The sequence below is a fragment of the Coenobita brevimanus genome, chromosome 88 (assembly GCF_032717465.1).
Source record: "Coenobita brevimanus isolate Jiangsu-jjx chromosome 88, ASM3271746v2, whole genome shotgun sequence".
NCBI lineage: Eukaryota > Metazoa > Arthropoda > Malacostraca > Decapoda > Coenobitidae > Coenobita > Coenobita brevimanus.
The window spans coordinates 31,017,977-31,036,827 of record NC_137041.1 but is presented as its reverse complement, the minus strand read 5'-3'; the positions used below and the strand labels follow the sequence as shown (position 1 = coordinate 31,036,827).

The 18,851-nt window shown below is 42.5% G+C and overlaps 1 protein-coding gene across 1 annotated transcript in view; it reads right to left on the bottom strand.

The window, feature by feature from the left end:
* Positions 1–13,200: 13,200 nt before the first annotated feature.
* Positions 13,201–18,851, bottom strand: part of LOC145411248 (acyl-coenzyme A synthetase ACSM3, mitochondrial-like) — a 56,004-nt gene continuing 50,353 nt past the window's right edge. The window contains exons 10-12 of the mRNA XM_080281315.1: positions 16,851–16,986; positions 15,290–15,515; positions 13,201–13,324 (exon numbers count right to left, since the gene is read on the bottom strand). Coding sequence (XP_080137441.1) covers positions 13,238–13,324; positions 15,290–15,515; positions 16,851–16,986 — 449 coding nt within the window. The 3' untranslated portion in view covers positions 13,201–13,237. The remainder of the gene's footprint in view (positions 13,325–15,289; positions 15,516–16,850; positions 16,987–18,851) is intronic.

The following is an 18,851-nucleotide window of genomic DNA, read 5'->3' as shown; positions in this document are numbered from 1 at the left end:
GATGTGTAATGGATGCAAGAGCTTATAGAGGTTGGGGGAGTGGACTTTCTGACCACTACTTGGTGGTGGCCAGAATTAGGATCCAAGTAAGATGGAGGAATAGAAGAAGGGAAAGACGAGAGGAAGGAGTTATTGTAAGGAGAGTGGAAAGGTTACAAGAGGATGAGAAAAAGGCAGAATATAAGAGGGAAGTGGAGGAACGATTGAGCAAATATGAATTGGAGCAGATGGGGGACATGGAAGGTGTGTCCAGGATATTTACCGAAGAAATATGTGCAGCATGTGATGTAGTGTGTGGAAGGAAGAGAGGACGGAGGGGGGTGCAAAGGACAGCGTGATGGACTGAAGAGGTGAGACAGGCAGTGGCACAAAAGAAGAAAGCATACAATGAATAGATGAGAAATAGGGGCGTGGAAGAAGTTGAGAGGCGGAAGAGAGAGTTATATGTAGAGAGAAAGAGAGAGGTGAAAAGATTAGTAAGAGAGAGTAAGAAGAGAGTGGATGAGGAATTTGGAAGGAATTTGAGTGTAAAGTGGAGGGACTGTAAGAAAATGTTCTGGAAAGAGGTGAAGAGATTAAGACAGGGTGGAAGTGAGGTTAGCAGGGGAGTGAAAGATAAAAATGGTAGATTACTAGCTTAGAAGGGAGAAAAAGTGAGCAGATGGAGAGAACATTTAAGGAATTGTTGAAGATGCAGGATGGAAGTAATGCGAGTATAAGTGGCTGGGGAATGGCTGGGAGAAGGAGGGAAGTGAGAAGACAGGAAGAAATCAGTAGGATAGAAGTTGTGGAAGCAATGAAGAAAGTTACATTGGGGAAAGCCCCAGGAATTGATGGAGTGTGTAGTGAAATGCTGAAGCATGGGGGAGAGATAGTAGTAGAATGGATGTGGAAGATGTGCAGATTGGCCTGGGAGGAAGGTAGAGTCCCGAAGGATTGGAAGTCAGGTATAATTATTCCCTTGTACAAAGGAAAAAGGGAAAAGAAGTGTGTGGTAATCATAGGGGCATTTGTCTTCTTAGTGTACTAGGAAAAGTGTATGGTAGGATACTTATTGACAGAGTTAGAGAAAGAATAGAGGAATTAGTTGGAGAAGAACAGGGAGGCTTTAGGAAGGGAAGAGGTTGTGTAGATCGGATATTCATTCTTAGATCTTTAGTGGAAAAGTTTCTAGAGAAGAGAAAGAAGTTGTACGCGGCTTTCATGGATTTGGAGAAAGCATATGACAGAGTGGATAGACAAGGATTGTGGAAAGTATTAAGAATATATGGAGTAGATGGGAAATTGTTGAGGTAGGGTAGTGGATGTTGGAGTGGCCCTGGTGAGAGAGGATAGTGTTTGGAAACGCTCTGTACTGTTGTTTGCAGATGATACTGTGTTGTTGAGTGAAGGTGAAGGGGAGCTGCAAGGCTTGGTGGATGAGTTTGGGAGACTGTGTAAGAAACGGAATCTAAAGGTGAATGTAGGGAAGAGTAAAGTGATGGTCTTTGAGAGAGGTGAAGTCAGTGAATGTACAGCGAGTTTGGATGGTGAGGAAATGGAAAATGTGAGTACGTTTAAGTACTTGGGTAGTGTGATAAGTAAGGATGGAGGTTTGGAGGGTGAAGTGCTTGAAAGGGTACAGCAGGGAAGAAAGGTTGCTGGTTCTTTGAAAGCAGTGATAAGAAACAGGGAAGTGAGCATGGAAGTGAAAAAGTTACTACATGACAGTATTGTGATACCAACTCTAACGTACGGAAGTGAACCTTGGACGTTGTTGGAAGGACACAAGTCAAGAGTGAGAGCAGTGGAAATGAGTTATTTAAGAGGAGCCTGTGGAGTCACATGGAGAGAGAGGCTGACGAATGAGGATATAAAGAAGCGTTGTGGTGTGGATGTGGATGTGATAGGAAGCGTTATGAGGAACACACTGAGGTGGTTTGGCCATGTGGAGAGGATGGAGGGTGAAAGACTGACGAAGAGAGTGTATGTGAGTGAGGTGGAGGGGGGAAGAGGGAGGGGGAGGCCGAGGATGAGATGGAGGGATGGGGTGGAGAGGTATATGAGAGAGGGGGGTGTGAGTTGGGAGCAGGGCAGTGAAATGGCGGGGGACAGGGCGACGTGGAGGCGATTTGTTTGTGGCCACCCCAAACGGGATGGAGGCGTCTGGCAATAGATAGATAGATAGTATTTCTTTCCTCTGTTCTATTACTGAAAAAAATGAATAAATCAATAAAGCTCATAAGAGTGGTGCTCACCTCAGTAAACTAGCCTTTAAGCCTGTAAGAAGTTTTCCACGCAAGAGCATGGGGTATATACAAGACCACTGCACTATCCAGGTCCCCACATTCACCTCTCGTAGGTGTTTTCCTGGGGCCTAGGTAATTATTTTACCTATTCTCTTTATCTTTATCCTCATAATCAAGACCTCCTTTCCCACCATAGGGCAGGGTGAGGAGCAATGTCCAGACAGCCTATGTTTGCCCAATCCAATAGACCACGCTTCCATTCACTCATCATTCAAGCCCCCGGAATCCTGGCTCCATCTGATACACAAAAACATTCACCTCATTAAGTAACTTCATAAACGTATCCGAGAGAGTCAGTCCAAACTCTGTCACGTTAAAAAGAGGGGCCAAATCCCCGATCATGCACTTTTGCTCACAACATTCATCCAGCCAGCTCGATCTCTTGTCAATCCCCTGGCCTCACGAACTTCCATACCACTCTTCCTCACATAGTCATCCACAATATCCCTCCACCTTCTTCTTGGCCTACCTCGCCTCCTCCCTCCTTCAAAATCACTCAGATATTCCATTTTCACCAATCTGTTGTTATTCATTCTCTCCACATGACCATACCATCTCAGTAAACTCTCTTCGATTCTGTTGTCCACAGACTTCCTCACTCCACATCTTTCACGAATCACAATATTTCGTATCCTATCCACTCTCTGTACTCCACATACATTCCTCAGCAGTCCCATCTCCACTTCTCTCACTCTTTTTATTTTCATACCACACCATAATCTCCTATCCATATGTTAAAGCTGGCACTAACACTCCTTCATGTAAGCCACGTGCTGCTGCAACACTCAAGCCTGTTTCTTATCAAGACCTTCATAGCACCAGCTACATTCATTCCTTGTGTTACTCTACTTTGAACTCTCTCACCAGTTCCAGTCTCTCTCCATTCGCTGTAACATCACACAGGGAGTCAACCTCTCTCCCAGTAACAATCACTTTACTCCTTTCCGCATTTACTGTCAAGGCACGACGCTCACAGACATCAGCAAACCTCTGCACTTGTCTACCAAGTTCTTGTCCGGTATCTGCAAGTAGTATCCTACTGTGTCGTCATCAGAATGCAACATTTTTGAAATATTCCATCCATCACCATTCATTACCAACGCGATCCCTCTCTCCATTACTCGAGTTTTTACTTCTCTCATCACTCTATCCATATATATATATATATATATATATATATATATATATATATATATTGAACAACCATGGGGATATCACAGAACCTTGTGGCACACCCACACTGATCGTGAGCCACTCACTTAGATGCCCATTTACCCTTACGCAAGCCTCACTACCATCGTAATAGCTCTTGACGGCCCCTAGCATCTTACCGTCTACACTGTACATGCACAAAACCTTCCACAATCCTTCTCTGTTGTCTTTGTTGTATGCTTTTTCCATATCCATGAATGTCATAAACCCCATATAGTCCTTCTCACACGCCTTCTCAACTATGTCTTACAGCAAATATATGATCCACACATCCTCTGCCACCCCAAAAGTCACCCTGTTTGTCACTCACTGGGACTTCTGATATCTCTCTTACTATCTCTTTAATAATTCTTCCATATACTTTCCCTACCACGCTCAATAAAGTTATGCTACGATAATTCTTGCACTCACTTTACTCACCTTTATTTTTGTACAGGGGTACAACCACAGGCTTTGTCCACTGTGCTGACAAAGTTTCACTCATCCATGCCTTCTTACATACTGTAGTTCCATCAAGCACTCCATTCTGCTCTCTCCAACTACAATTAATTATCTTAGCATACATCTTATCACCCCGAGGTCTTTTCCCATTTTTCAGCCACTTCACAGAGTTCTTCAACTGTTCAAGTGTCACGTTTCCTGGCACTGCATTCCTTCTCTGCACACCCCTAAAACCAATATTGTTTACATCGGCTCTTCTCTCTCTATTCTTGTTCACTAGGCTTTCAAAATATTCTTTCCATCTGGTCCTTACTTCATCCCCATGGGTTAATAATATACCACTTACATCCTTCACACTTTGACATTTCTTTCTGCTGTCACTTCTACATTTCCGCACCTCTTTCCAGAATAACTTCCTATTATCAGAGTAATTTGCATTCATTTTTCATCCTAGATCATGATTTACCTCCTTTTTCCTCTTCACTAGTCTCTTTACGTGTTTCTTGCTCTCATTTTATTCAGTTATTTTTTCAATCGAATCCCTGTCCGGTAACCATTCTAGCCACCTCTTCCTCTTTTCATCCACTGCTCTCATAACCTCTTCATCCCACCATGCCGTACCTTTCTTCTTTGTTGTTACTCATACCACACCATGCACTGCTTTAGCATACCTAACCAAGCAATCCCTTTATGCATTCCTCAGGCTGTCCAGGTTCATTTCATTCCGATTCACTGATTCTATCTCCTCCCGTACTTTGGTCCTGTATTCATCTACCATTTCGTTGATCCTCAGCTTCTTGACTTTCAGCCTTTCACCCTGACCTCTTCGTCTGTCCTGGTACACCTCACTCCTCTCAGCTTGATCTTGTATACAACAATCATATCATCTGACAGACCTCCACATCGTCCTCTTACGGTCCTCGTATCAGCAACCATTTCCAGTATCGACCTCTCTACGAGCATGTAATCAGTCAGGCTCCTTTCTACACGATCCCCGTTCCCTCTGTACAATGTATATTTATGTTCATCTCTGTTTGAAATACGAGTTACATAATCTCAACCTCCATTCCTGACACATATCCTCCAGCCGCTTCCCATTATCATTTTCACCTGGTACTCCATTACAACACATTGTCATCCTTAGGACCAGTGCCTACTTTTCATTAATATCGCCTATTACGACCACTTTACTGCCCCTGGGCACTTCTCCCACTGCTTCATCCAGCTCATCCCAAAACCTGTCTTTCACTCCTGTCATAACACGTTTCATTCGCTACAATCACTGCCGCTTTCACCTTCTTGAACTTGAGATACATACTGTACATCTCGAGCTGACACATGTGTAATCTCTCATGCCATTCTGCCACACTTCATTCTTCAAAGAGGCAACTCCTTCCTTGCATCTCCCTCACCCATTCATGCCCGACCTTGCACACTTAACATCCTATCACTCCTTTACTTCACAGCCTGTCATCTTTGTTTCACATTGTGCCATCACGGCGTACCTCGCACTATTGAACACATTCACCACTTTCACCCTCTTGCTTTCCTCATTCACACCTTTCACACTCCTCATGGCCATGCGAATCTGCCCATTTGGTTGGGGCCATGGGCAGGTATTGGGCCCTCTGAGGCTCTCCAAGCATTTGCCATGATTAAGTAGTTTTAGATAAGGGAATCTGGGAAACATTTAGCCCGCCCAAAACCCCGGTTATATGGTTATTAACCAGTGTAGTAAATGGTTTCCTGGGTACAGAAAACGATTTGACTTGTCACTCAGTGTAGAGACCATACGGCATCCCTGCACTGAGCGAGTGGATGATGGGCTCCCGCATTTACACTAATTTTTCTTAAAATTTACATCATTTCATCTTGAATGCCGAGTTGTATGCAATAGGGTAACACTAGAATATAATGCTAGTCACAAAGAAATGCCATGGAAATGATGCAGAGACGTGACTTTTTTTTTCTGCTACTGAGTCATATGATGTAAGCCACAGAAGGATGATAATCTGGACCAAGTTGAAATGGAAAAAAAAAAATCCGGCAAACAAAAGATGAAGACAATCTTGATTAGAATAACGCCAGTTGCCCTCTCCAAGATTAGAATCCTGGTGTTATCAGGCCAACACTTTCATGGTAACCGTTAAATAAAAGGGAAAACATTATCCAAATGTAGCGAGAAGTGCTTACTTGGCAACACTGGTGTCCTCGACTTGTGCGAAGGTCGAAGATGTCAGATATCACGCGAAACAACTGTCCAATATTTTTTTACATAAATATTTCTGTCATGTTAAGGATATACATATTAAAATGAGTGTTTTTTGCCGTTTATATCTAGCATACGATGTCTTGCACGTTAAAATTTCAGTTTATATAGTGGGAGTGTTATTGGTAGCCGGCAGTTTGAGTTGTGACATGAGTGAAGCTTTGAGGTAACACTGAAGAAAACTAACGTATCTGACATATTTTCATATTTCACACACACACACACACACACACCTCTCTCTCTCTCTCTCTCTCTCTCTCTCTCTCTCGGGGCCTCCTTATCGCCTGCTCCTAAGCGAGTTGCATTGCTTATTACAATACCTTACTATTTCAAAATAATAATCCCGCAATGCTTTTCCATTTATTCCCTTTTTACTTCAACCTTGCCCAAATTTTCATCAATTTGCTGCTGTTTCATCAGAATAACACAATACTAATGTTCTACATTTTATCATTTAACAAAACCATACGTGCTCCCTGCGTATCGGCAAGTGGGTTGGTGGAGGGTTAGTGCCCCTCCCCATAAAACAAATAACATAATCAAACGGCCACCCCTTACGGGATTAAGGCGTCTGGCAATAGCTGATCAGCATCATTTCTAGTGTTAGTCTGTTGTCACATTTCAGCGTTCAAAATCAGGAGATGGCAATATTAGGACGGAGTAAAACCAATTTAAATAAAGTATAAAGCAGCAATATTTGCTTGTGTGTGTGTGTGTGTGTGTGTGTGTGTGTGTGTGTGTGTGTGAACAAAGAAATATTTTTAAAATTCTATTTTAACGATATTTGCTCGAGTGGCAGAAGAATGGCCAAGGGGTTGACCTATTGTTTTTAGAACAAGAGAATAAAAGTTAAGGTTACAAGGATAAGTCAAAGATTTTACAAGCAGCTTCAATTTTTTTTTTTTTTTAATTCTACTTAAACCAGAGTTGATGGAGGGGTTGAGGGTAAAGCAAGAGCTAAGATGGTCGAATCTGATAACAATCAGTGAAAGATCAAGGGCATAGATCAATGACAGAGCTTCACCTGTGTGTCTGTGTGTGGAAGAATAAATTCATTAATTTTGATCTGATTTGGATCAACTTGATGGAAGGATTTGGGGTCATTTTTTTTCTCTCTACTGTTTGTCAAAATGTCGAAGTCATATGGTAAAGTCAACTTAAAAAGCTCTCGCCCCACTTCAGAGAAAAGCAAGGGTAAACTATTTCCATTTTGAAAACATTCATAGGTCAAGGTCAGAGGGAAAGGTCAAAACTCAAGGTCACAGAATGAGGTTATTTCAAACAGTCTTGGTCTGATTTGAACCAAACTTAGTGGAAGAGTCAAGGGTCAGACAAGGATAAAATAATTCAGAGTTGGGGGCAATCGGTCAGTAAGGTCCAGGTGGCAGGTCAAAGTCAAATATTCAGCCCTTACACCAGTTGGTGGGCGTGGGTGTTGACTCTGTGTGGGTGTGCCATGGTCGTTATTCTCGTCGGTTTAGGAAGCGCCCGAACACCTTTTCTTAAGCGATTTATTTTGCTTGTTACACCTTACTGTCCTCTTCTGTGTTATGCAAATCCTTCCGATATAGCCATAATTTGCAAAAATAACGTACAAAAGGATGTTAACCACCCGTACCCCCAAACTAAATCGTTAAGGAAGAGGCGTTAAGGACATTCCCTAACTGACGAGAATTTGTGCCATTGTTTTGCTGTTACTCCGTCTTGCTCCATCCGATTAGATTCACGAGAGAAATGCCTTGTAAGAGTACAGTGGATGGGCCTTAGTGAAGGTGTTTAATCTGCTGCATCATAATATCCTCTTGTTTATTATATTCTTTCATTTGATACTGGCCCGGATTTTCCTTCTTTTGTAGCAAATTTCACGTTGCACAATGCAGATAAAGAGCATACCATGGCTGTATATCCTTTCCATTGCACTTCTTCATGACTAGCATCGTATTATAGTGTTAATCTTTAGCCACAACCGGGGATTCAAGATGGAGAGGTGGCAGTTTTAGGCCGAGTTAGAGTGAAAACAATGTTGTGATGTACAGTACGTTGCATTGATAATGAAATACGATATAAGCAGCATATAAGACACTGTTAAGGTGTAATATGCAAAATAAATCGCTAAGGAGGAGGTGCTACGAAGCTCCTCTAGTTTCTTGCAGCCAAACTCACACTTTTTCACACTTGCACACCTCACACTCGGTCACACTCACGCCGTTTCATCACCCGCCCTGCCAATAACTGCTCACACTTTTTCACACATACACACCTCTTCTCACACTCAGTCAACTTCTTTTCACAGTTCACCATCCCAGCATTATCTACTCACGCTTTTCACACATACACACCTTCTCTCACACTCGGGCCCGTGTTTTAGGTGGAGCGAGAGATTTGGCAACACCTTTTTCTTGGTGATTCATTATGCGTCTAACAGCTTAATTTACATTAATTATACTATTTAAATACAAGGGCCCATAAATAATGCTGCACTAGAAGATCACATGGTAGTGTTGCATGTGTTCCTGGGATGGCTCAGTAGGCTGGTGTGGGCGTGAGTGTGGCAGAGGGAGTGGGGGATGGATAAATGATGCAAGGTAGATACTGATAACATTGACTGGGCCGTCTGCGCAAGATAAATCGCCCTGCATTTCTAGAATGGACATCGCTTTTCTCAGTAGCGAACACAGAGATAAAAAGATACATTAGGCACAATAAATAGGTGAAGAAGAGGCGTTAAGAAAAATCCGACACGATTAAGCTCTTTTCACTCAGCCTAAAATTTCACCTCTTCCTCTTGAATGCTGAGTTGTAACAATAGATTAGATTAGCACCAGAACATGACGCTGGTCACGAAGAAGTGCTGTGGAAACTATATAGAGCTATTTATTGTCTTTTTCTGCCACTGAGGTACCGGAAATCAGCTGCAAAAAGTTAAGGTCGAATGACCCTGCACACACACACACACACACACACACACACACACACACACACACACGCACTATTGCAAACTAAATTTTTCACAGTTTTCTCACTCTCCCACGTACCCTGTCTCGTTTACACCTTGCTCCGCTAGCACACGGGTCGGACGTGTATCACTGAGCTCCGCTCTAGGGATACCTAAATTGTATTTCTTTATGGGTCATGTTCGTATCAGGCTAATTTAGGTGATGATCCAACATAGTAAAACATGAAATAACAAAGCAGTGTAGCCCAAAGTAAGTAAATATTTATACCAGTGTCAAGGAATGTGATGAATTTCCTATGGCAGCTGGACAACACCAAGGTCAGCAGACGACAGAGTGATGCTGAAACTGTAAGTAGAGATCTTTTCTTTAAGATGGTTTATTTTGGAAAGATGCCTTTAGAAGGTGTTAAGAAAAGAGACAAAGGTAAAAAACAGAATGATGACTTCTGCCCAGAACTGGTTGAAAAGGAAACTTTCGATAACTTAGTTGAAAGAATAAGTAGGCAAAGATCATTTCAAATGGAAACTGAAGAATCGAGAATGAGCTACGCAGAGAGAAGGGAAAAAATGAAGAATTAATAAAGGAGTTAACAGAAAAGCCACAACAATACATGAACTGTCAGCTGAGGTAAATTCACTGACAAGGGCAAGTGAAATGGGATGTACAGTTGTTTACCATGAGATAATTATGGATGATTTCAGAAATGATATGGAGAAAATCAGGCAAGCAAGCAGTCTGATAGATCAAAGTAGTACCGTAACACTGAAGAGAAAATAAAACAGGCAAATGATATGGTGAAACATCACTAAGATGAGGTACAAACTACGAATGCTGAAATGGTCAAATTAAAGAATGATTTAGATACAAAGGTAGAAGAAAAAAGCATAAGAAAGGATGTGAAAGAAATTACAGTATAAGAATAGCCCAAAACTAGTCAGGGAAGCTGTTGAGATTAATCAGTCTATAGTAATCAGTGCCATAGATGAAGAAGAAGAAAAAAAAAACAGAATCTCAAGAGACAAAAAGGAGATGGAAAATGTAATGAATATACTGCAGCAAGTACCAGAGGATATCTGTGATAAAGATATAAAAGTGCATAACAGGCTAGGGAAATATGAGAGAAGTAAGTCAAGGCCGCTGAATGTAACATTCCAGAGTGGAAACACTGTAGAGGAAATACTAAAAAATGCCAACAAACTCATGGAAAAAGAGGAATTCAAAAAAGTATGGATAAAAAGATGCCTAACTAAAGAGGAACTGGAAACACTAAAGGAGAAGAGGGAGGAAGCAAAAACATAAAACAAGGAAAGACCAGAGGAAGAGAAGAGTAAGTTTTTTATTTACAAATTAACTGGGTTGCAGGTACAATAGTGGTACAAAACCAGAAGGAAATAAAAACAAGGAAGGTAATAGACTCAAGCTATAGCAAGTATGTAAACAAGATGATTATGTTGATGTACTCAGATGTAGATGAGATGGTATCTAAATTATTAGAGATCAAAGATTATACCAGGGAAAAGGAACCACATATTATTTGCCTAACTGAAAAAAAAAATAATAATAATCCCAAAGATATCAAACGGTACCCTAAACGTAGAGGAATACAATATATGGAGAAGACAGGAAATTAAAAAAAGGAAGAAGAATTAAATATATATATATATATATATATATATATATATATATATATATATATATATATATATATATATATATATATATATATATATATATCTGGAGTGTAGGGGTCCAGGGCTGCGTCATCACATTATAAAGATGTTTCTTAGATTCTTACTGATAATACAAAATTAGTATCAGGCTGGACAGTATGTAACGTTCCTCTTCCACTTCGCCGGGAGGCTGTGTTGTGGTGACTGCTCTGTCAGTGTTATCGGTATCCATCTTGCATTTTTTTTAAATTTCCTTCCAGCACTGCCTCTCCCAAACCCCGTTTAGTAGACTGGTTTATCCCGCAACACATAAGATACTACCAGGTGAGTTTCTAGTTCAGTGCTATTTATGAATCAGCCTGTATTCACTGCTGTTAGTCTGTTACTTAATCAATCTGACAAAAGTATAGTTACTTCACTGCAAAGTACTGTTCTCTGTACTCTCTGGCCTAAAATTGCCATCATTTCATATTGAAGACTGAACTGTACCAAGTAATAAGCACCAGAATATGCTAGTCACCAAGTTTTCGTTTTGAAAGGCTCCAACATGCTTGCATGCGTCAGCCTTGGTCACCTAATGGCGGCTCTCCATGCTGCACGATCCATTGCAGCCTCTCTGCTCAGTCCCTTAACCCTGAGGTTACACTTAATGACCTCGTCCCATGTCTTTCTCGGTCTACCCCTCGTAACCCCACCCCCAATATTAACACTTCTCACCTTCCTCACCCAATTATCATCTCCCATCCTCTCCACGTCCAAACCATCTCAATCTACCTCTCCTCATCACAACACCAGTCACATCCTACCTCTCAACTCTTCCATCGTGAACCCAGCCCCCCCAGACCTTGGACACAGGGACGCACTACACATCCACCTAATCATTGTCATTTCTGTACGTCTGAGCCGGCGAATATCCTCCTCCTTCACTGCCCAGGTATCACTACCATACAGCATTACACTCCTAACACATGCTACATACAAAGACCCCTTAGCACGTAGGAAGAGTCCTCTCAATGTCAGGAGAGGCAAGAGCTTGCTGAACTTCTTCCAACCACTTCTCACCCTAGCCACAGAGCTAGCTCCAGCCCCACCTCTAGCACACAACGTGTCTCCCAAATAACAAAACTCTTTCACACACTCAGAAGATTCACCAGCAAGTTCAATTCTTTCACGTCTGACAATCTCCACCTGCTCTCCCAGACACGCCGTACACATAAAATCAGCATTATCTCGCAGTCTACCTCTGATGCCACTACATCTTTTATGCACCCATTTATCACAAACACCGCAAAAGATGGAATTACTTCCCACGCCCTTGTGGCAAACTGCACATGGCCACTCTCCCTCGTCTTTGACAGTACTGCCACCAACCCTAGATATCGTCACTTTTGTTTTATCTGCATTTACCCTTAAGCCCTTGTGCCCCATACCATCTCTCCACTTCCTAAACCTCTCCTCCGCCTCCTTTTCGTTCTCTTCAATCAACACCAAATCATCAGTATACAACAACTCCCACGGGAGTACGTTTCTAAAGTCACATGAAAGGGCTTCAAGTACCATGATAAACAACATGGGACTCAAAACTGACCCTTGATGCACACAAACATTCACAGAAAACCCATCACTCAAATCTCCATTCACTCTTACCTGGTGCTTTGGAAAAGATGCTGAGCTATAGTATTGTCATATTCTGCCACTGAGCTATGTGGAGTAAGCTCCAATAAGACGAAAATCTGGCCAGGTTAAGATGTAAATAGTATAGCATAACATTCACATCTAGGATACCAGTTCACTGTAGTAAGCTACTATGTGTAACCTGTATCTATGGCGTACATAATGAATAATTATTTCATTATTATCTTTAATACCGTGTAATATTCTGTATAATATAGTAATGTGTCACAGTTTTGCACTGGTGCTAACAAAGAGCCTGTATGTAGTGGTGCTGTCTACCCTGGGTAAAGCGAAGCAGATGAGGCGCCCACCTAGCGGCCAAACCTCCTCGCACTTCCCTGCAACTCGTTGTGGAAGGACTCTGGTCTAACCCTGGTGAGACGCTGTCTACCACAAGGGGGCGCTGGATCCCTACATTGTGAATGTACAGTACAGTATCTGTAGGCAGGCCCCACAGAATCAATTGCTTACCTGTGATCGGCAAGCCTCCTCAGTCACACAAACTGGGGTTAAGCAACAACAATAACAACTGCAGGAGTTTTAGACTGTTCTAGCATTTATTCATGAGAAATAAAACATAAGTATTGTACCATTTAGTACTTCAGTTTACATATGGACCCAGGTATGGACAAATCTGTGCTGTGAGTGTCAGGAATTAAACACGCTCCGAACATGAATATAATATGGTCATCCTCTTGTAAGCACTGTGGTTTGTGGAACAGGCTGTCACTCCCTGCCCCACTCTCGGTTCCTCAGCTCCACCCTCCGTATCTTCCCACTCACAGTCTTTGGCAGAACGTCCACAAACTCTATCTGTTGAGGCAGAGAGATGATGGGACGTTTGATAAGATGAGCAGGCTTTTAAAAATTTTTATCTCTTGAAACAAAAAGGTAGAAAGTTTGATAAGATAAGCAGGATCTTAACCTTTGTTTGTTAGGATGGAAAGGTGGAACATTTGATACCATAAACAGGCCGTTAACAAACTCTGTTGGAACGGATGGATGGAACGTTTGATAAGATAAGGAGGCTGTTAAAAACTCTACATGTTTGACGGATGGGTGGAAAGTTTGGTAAGACAGATACACTGTTTACAACTGTATATTTATTGGGACTGCAGGATGGAAAGTTTGATAAAGCAAAATTCTGAAACTTTCCGTTCAACTCTACATAACGTTTACCATACCAATTAGAATCAGAAAAACTTATTTATTACTGTATCATCGTAAGTGCAGTGTATTGATGTAGAGTAGTAAAATCCCAGTCTACCTGGCCCACTAGACCCGTCGACTTCAGGTAAGCAATTTCCCATGTGGGATCATCAAACTGGTTCCGTAAACTGTTGATGGGTTTGCGTCTTAGCGTGGCATGTATTGTGCAGTGCTTTATATTGTGGCTTATGCTGTGTGTGTGTCTTTTTGTCACATGTGCTATCTACTGCTTCATTATGTGTGTTATGTTGTATATATCATAGCACAGCATGCATTGTGCTGTGGTCGATTATGTGAGTTATGTTGTGCCTATGTTTTAGTGTGGCATATGTTGTGTAGTGCTCCATTATCTGCGTTATGTTGGTAGGCCCGTTCTACGAGCACGGTACGTGTCATCTCTGATTCCACTTAACCCGAATTTAAGATGATAACTGACGAGAGCTGGATGACATCTTGATCTAATCCCATCCAGGTGAACTCGATCAGCTCTGTTGTGGCCAATAAATGACGATGGCGTCTGTAAGCCTGCGCACACGAAAAATGAGAATAGAAACGTGGATGTGTAATGCAGCATTGCCATAAAGTAAAAGTGTTCAAAGTTTAGAAGCTTGGGCAATGAGGACTGCGAGTGTTTGGAGCCGAAGTGCACAGTGGTTTGAACTTGTGGAAAAAATGTACAGACGTAGAGTGGAAGAGAAAACCAATGTTGGCAGAGCATTTTAAACATGAGATGAGGTTCTCAAACGGGATCGCAGGATTGTAGGACTTGACTGGGCCGCTGTGAAGGTCATGCAATTAGAAGAGCAGCCATCAGGTAAAAAAGAACGGTCCACTAATACAAGAAGCACCGCCCTTCTGAAGTGTATCTACTGTATGAGAAAAGAGTGACAGATGATTGGGAAATTTCTAGGGAGCTATATCTCATTGGTTTGACAAGCAGAGATTTCTGTCCTTTCACAGCCTATTATCACAAGCTCAGTGGCAGCATAATACTACAGCTCTGCATTCTTTTCACTGCGTTTTTTCGTGACTGACACAATATTCTAGTATTAATCTCTTGCGACAGCTCAGTAATCAAAATGAAGAGAAGGCAACTTTATCCCAGTTAAAGTAAACAGAGTACAGTAGGCTACCGTCTTGTGCTGTACATGGCTCTGCAATGCTGTGTTCTTGGCGTGAATGGTGTGTAAAAAGTTAGGTGTTAGATGTTCATTCGTTCGTTGAAAGATTCCCTGCACATATAGTGCAGGCCGGGCCAGACATTAGCCCGGTCAGTGGTGTATGGGCTGATTAAAAAACAGTAAGTGGGGAGGACAGGACCTGGGGATTGCCCAGCACACACGTCCTGTCTCCTGACTGGCTTTGTGGTGTGTGTGTGTGTGTCAGATGTAGCAGGTGTGACAAGATAACTAATATTCCCTGAGTACTTGTATGGTGCTGTGTTGTGCCGTCCATGTTGCTGCAATGTTGTCATGGTTGCCCTGCGATCCTGATGTAGTAGATGTGGTACCTGTGGTAGGTGTTAGCTGTGGCAATTGTTTGGTGTGGTAAGTGTGGAAGATAACTAACCTTCCTAGGGTACTTGTAGGGTGCTGTGTTATGCTGTACGTGTCGCTGCAGTTCCGTCACTAGCTTTTCCTTGTCGTGGTCGTTGCCTCGATAGCCCTCAGTCAGCACCACAAATGCCTTCACCACCTCACCACGCAGGCTGTCCGGCGATGACACTACCGCTGACTCTGCCACAGCCGGGTGTTCCAGTAGACAAGACTCAACCTCAAACGGACCAATGCGATACCTGATACAGGGAGTTGAGAAAAGTTATTCAGATATAACTACAATAGCCAAGCTATTTGCTGCCGGCCCTTTTGAGCTCTTGGCTCAAAATGGTTTGAAAAGGCCTAAAACGACCCTAAAGGGGCTATTGCACGAATCTAACTTCATTCTCATAAAGAACTTAAATTGTTAATTTTTTCAACTTAATCTTTATAACTATGACTTAAGTCTCTGGGGGAGGGGGTACGGTAGAGGCTCTAGTGCCTGATGGGGGGCTTGGAAGGATTCATTCAAATCAGTTTCTCAATAAACTACTTAGCAAGACAGTAACTCAATGACATCTGATGGCCGTCTCCGGGGAGAGTCCGGAAATTACCACAGGCAAGTTTCAGATTCAAACAGATCAATGCTATACCTGACACAAGGGGAGTAAGTTACTACAGATCGCATGTATTCAGCACAGAAGAGTCCTTCTACATCAGGTCACATATTGTATTTACTGCAGTAGAGTCCTCATACATCAGTAAACAGACCGAGACAGTACCTGACCAACCACGAGGCAAGTTGTTTTTACCCAACTGATGTACTGCACAGTTTCCGATATCAAGAGTTATTGTCCATCACACACACACACACACACACACACACACACACACACACAATTTCAGAGACAATAAAATTCACTGAAAAACAAAATTACTACCATTATAGCATTTTCATCAAGTGTGTGTGAAATTACATTACCTGTGTGGCCCATGGTGAAAATGTATAGCTATTTCACCTTAACCAGACCCAGTTTTTAGTTCTTTTGTAGCTTATTTCTCGTAGCTCAGTGGCGTAAGAAGACAGAGCTACGGCTCATCATCCATTCCAGGGCACATCTTTATGAGTAGCATCATCATCTAGCGTTAAATATTGTTACAACTTAACAATGAAGATGCAGAGATGGCAATTTTAGGCCAGGTTAGAGTAGAAGGAGTAGAGCATCATACTCAATACCGGTACCCTGGCCACTTTAACTACATCCAAAACTGTTATCTCTCCATCTTCAATGTGGACCTGTGGCAAGAGATTAACACTGCAGTATTGTGCTAGTAGCGAAGAAGTGCCATGGAAAGGATGCTGAGTCGGTATACTGTCTTTTTCTGCCACAAAAGTCACTAACCTATGTGAAATAAGCTACAAAGGGACGAAAATCCCCGCCTAGTTAACATGCTTGACTAATATTGTTAATCTATTGCTAAAAGTGGCATTTGAGAGAGAGAGAGAGAGAGAGAGAGAGAGAGAGAGAGAGAGAGAGAGAGAGAGACGGCAATTACGGGCCAAGTTGGAGTAAAATTAGCATATCAGAGCTCACCCAGACGATATAATAACGTCATCATCTCGGCTGACGAACCAAAAGTAGCCATCTTCGTCATAGTAGGCTTTGTCCTTCGTCAGGTAGTAGCCGTTCACGAAGACATCTTTCGTTCGCTGATCATCGTTCAAGTACCCTGGAGAGGAGTGACGAATGTGTTATTTTGTGCACTATCTTCAGCACCAGCAGTGGCACCTTCATTATTATCATTATCATCAGAAGCGTCATCATCATTATCATCAGCAACACCGTCATTATTATTATAATTATTAACAGCAGCAGAGGCAGCAGCAGCTTAATCAATATAATCAGTATCACTGTTGCATCGTCATTATTATCCGCACTATATTATCATCTTCATCACCAGCACTGCCATATTTTTGTCATCATCATTATCATCATCAATGACAGCAGCATGGATTCAATATTGTCATCGTCATCACTACTACCACAACCATCATGATCACCACCATCGTCACCACCATTTGTTGTTGCATCTTCATAATTAATCACTGCCACTATAATCATCACTACCACCATTATCATCACCCTAACCCTATTCCTATCATCATTATCATCAATAGTAACTTCAACAATAACAACAGCAACACCAACTATCTTCAGCAACATCACCATCACTACCATCATGATCATGATGATTATCATCAGTATAGGTGGGGGCGCTCACCACCCACTCATTCGATGTAGTGCTGCTCTCGGGTGTTTGCCTTTTCCTCTCCTCCATCCCTCTTTCCTTCCATCCTCTTCTGTCTTCCTTTCGTTCATTCTTTCCTTGTCCTTCTGCCTATGGACAACTTTACACTCCCTCTTCTGTCTTTCTTTCCTTCATTCTTTTCTCTTCCTTCTGCCTGTGGGTGACTCCACACTGAGTGACAAGCCAAATGGTTTCCTGTACACCAGGGAACTGTTTGTAACCTTTTTGTAGATATTATAAAATATGTAAATATGGTATGTCAGTAGTATGTAAGTAGGATCCAAGTAGCGCGTCAACGCTCGCTCAATGTTATGTCTACGACATACGAGTCACGACTTCCGAGTCGCACCGCTTCTCTCTCTCTAGCCGGTGGGAAACCGGTGATCAGTAGCAGTTCAAACGTGTCTGGGGTCGGACGTGCATTGTCCACCATCGCCGTATATTGATTCAAAACTGTGTTTAATATATTGTCAGAAAACTACTACAAGACTCTGCCTTTACCTGCAAGTGACGTAAAGGGGGCCATCCACAGTTTTAACATTTGGTGGAAAGCGAGTGGGATAGTAGTAAATTACGTCTTCTGTGGGCCGGCTTATCTGTGTCGGTCTTCCCACGGTACTGTCTGCTGTTCTTCCCACGACGACACACAGCCTCCTGCCCTGTTTGCAGTCTTGGTGTGGAATCGGTCTGACAGTTTTGATGTAATTTTGGGAATTTCCTCCACATCAACGCCCCCACCTATCACCACGCCACCACTACCAGGGAACCACACAAAGCTCCTGCTCCTATCAACCTACAACCTGCCTTGCCTGCCTGCCTGTGTTCCTGTCTAGCCTGCTGTAACGGTTAGTTTCAGACCCCACAAACTCCACCCGACCCTCAGGAAGCAGCCCCCAACCGCCGCCCGACGCCGTTACGTCATCGTTTACTCCACCCACCACACACACCAACGTCACCCAGGGAGCGTGGCCCGTCACACCGAGCTACGTCACAGTTTCCTGCTCCTATCAGCTTCTCGTTTTGCCCAATGGAGAGCCGCACCCAGTGACGTCACGGACACTGCCACCCAATCACGAGGAGACGAGAGCCTCACTTTTCTCCAGCCTTAAGGCAAGACCACATCTCACTACAAAGTATTTCTTACCTGCATTTTCATGCAATTCCTCATTCCAGCACACTGATTAATCCCTTTCTACAGAGAAGCCAAGCTGTCTCAATAGACTGTGATACTTTCACCATTTACTCTCATCCATTCATAGCATTTTTGTTCCTCATTTTTCATAGTC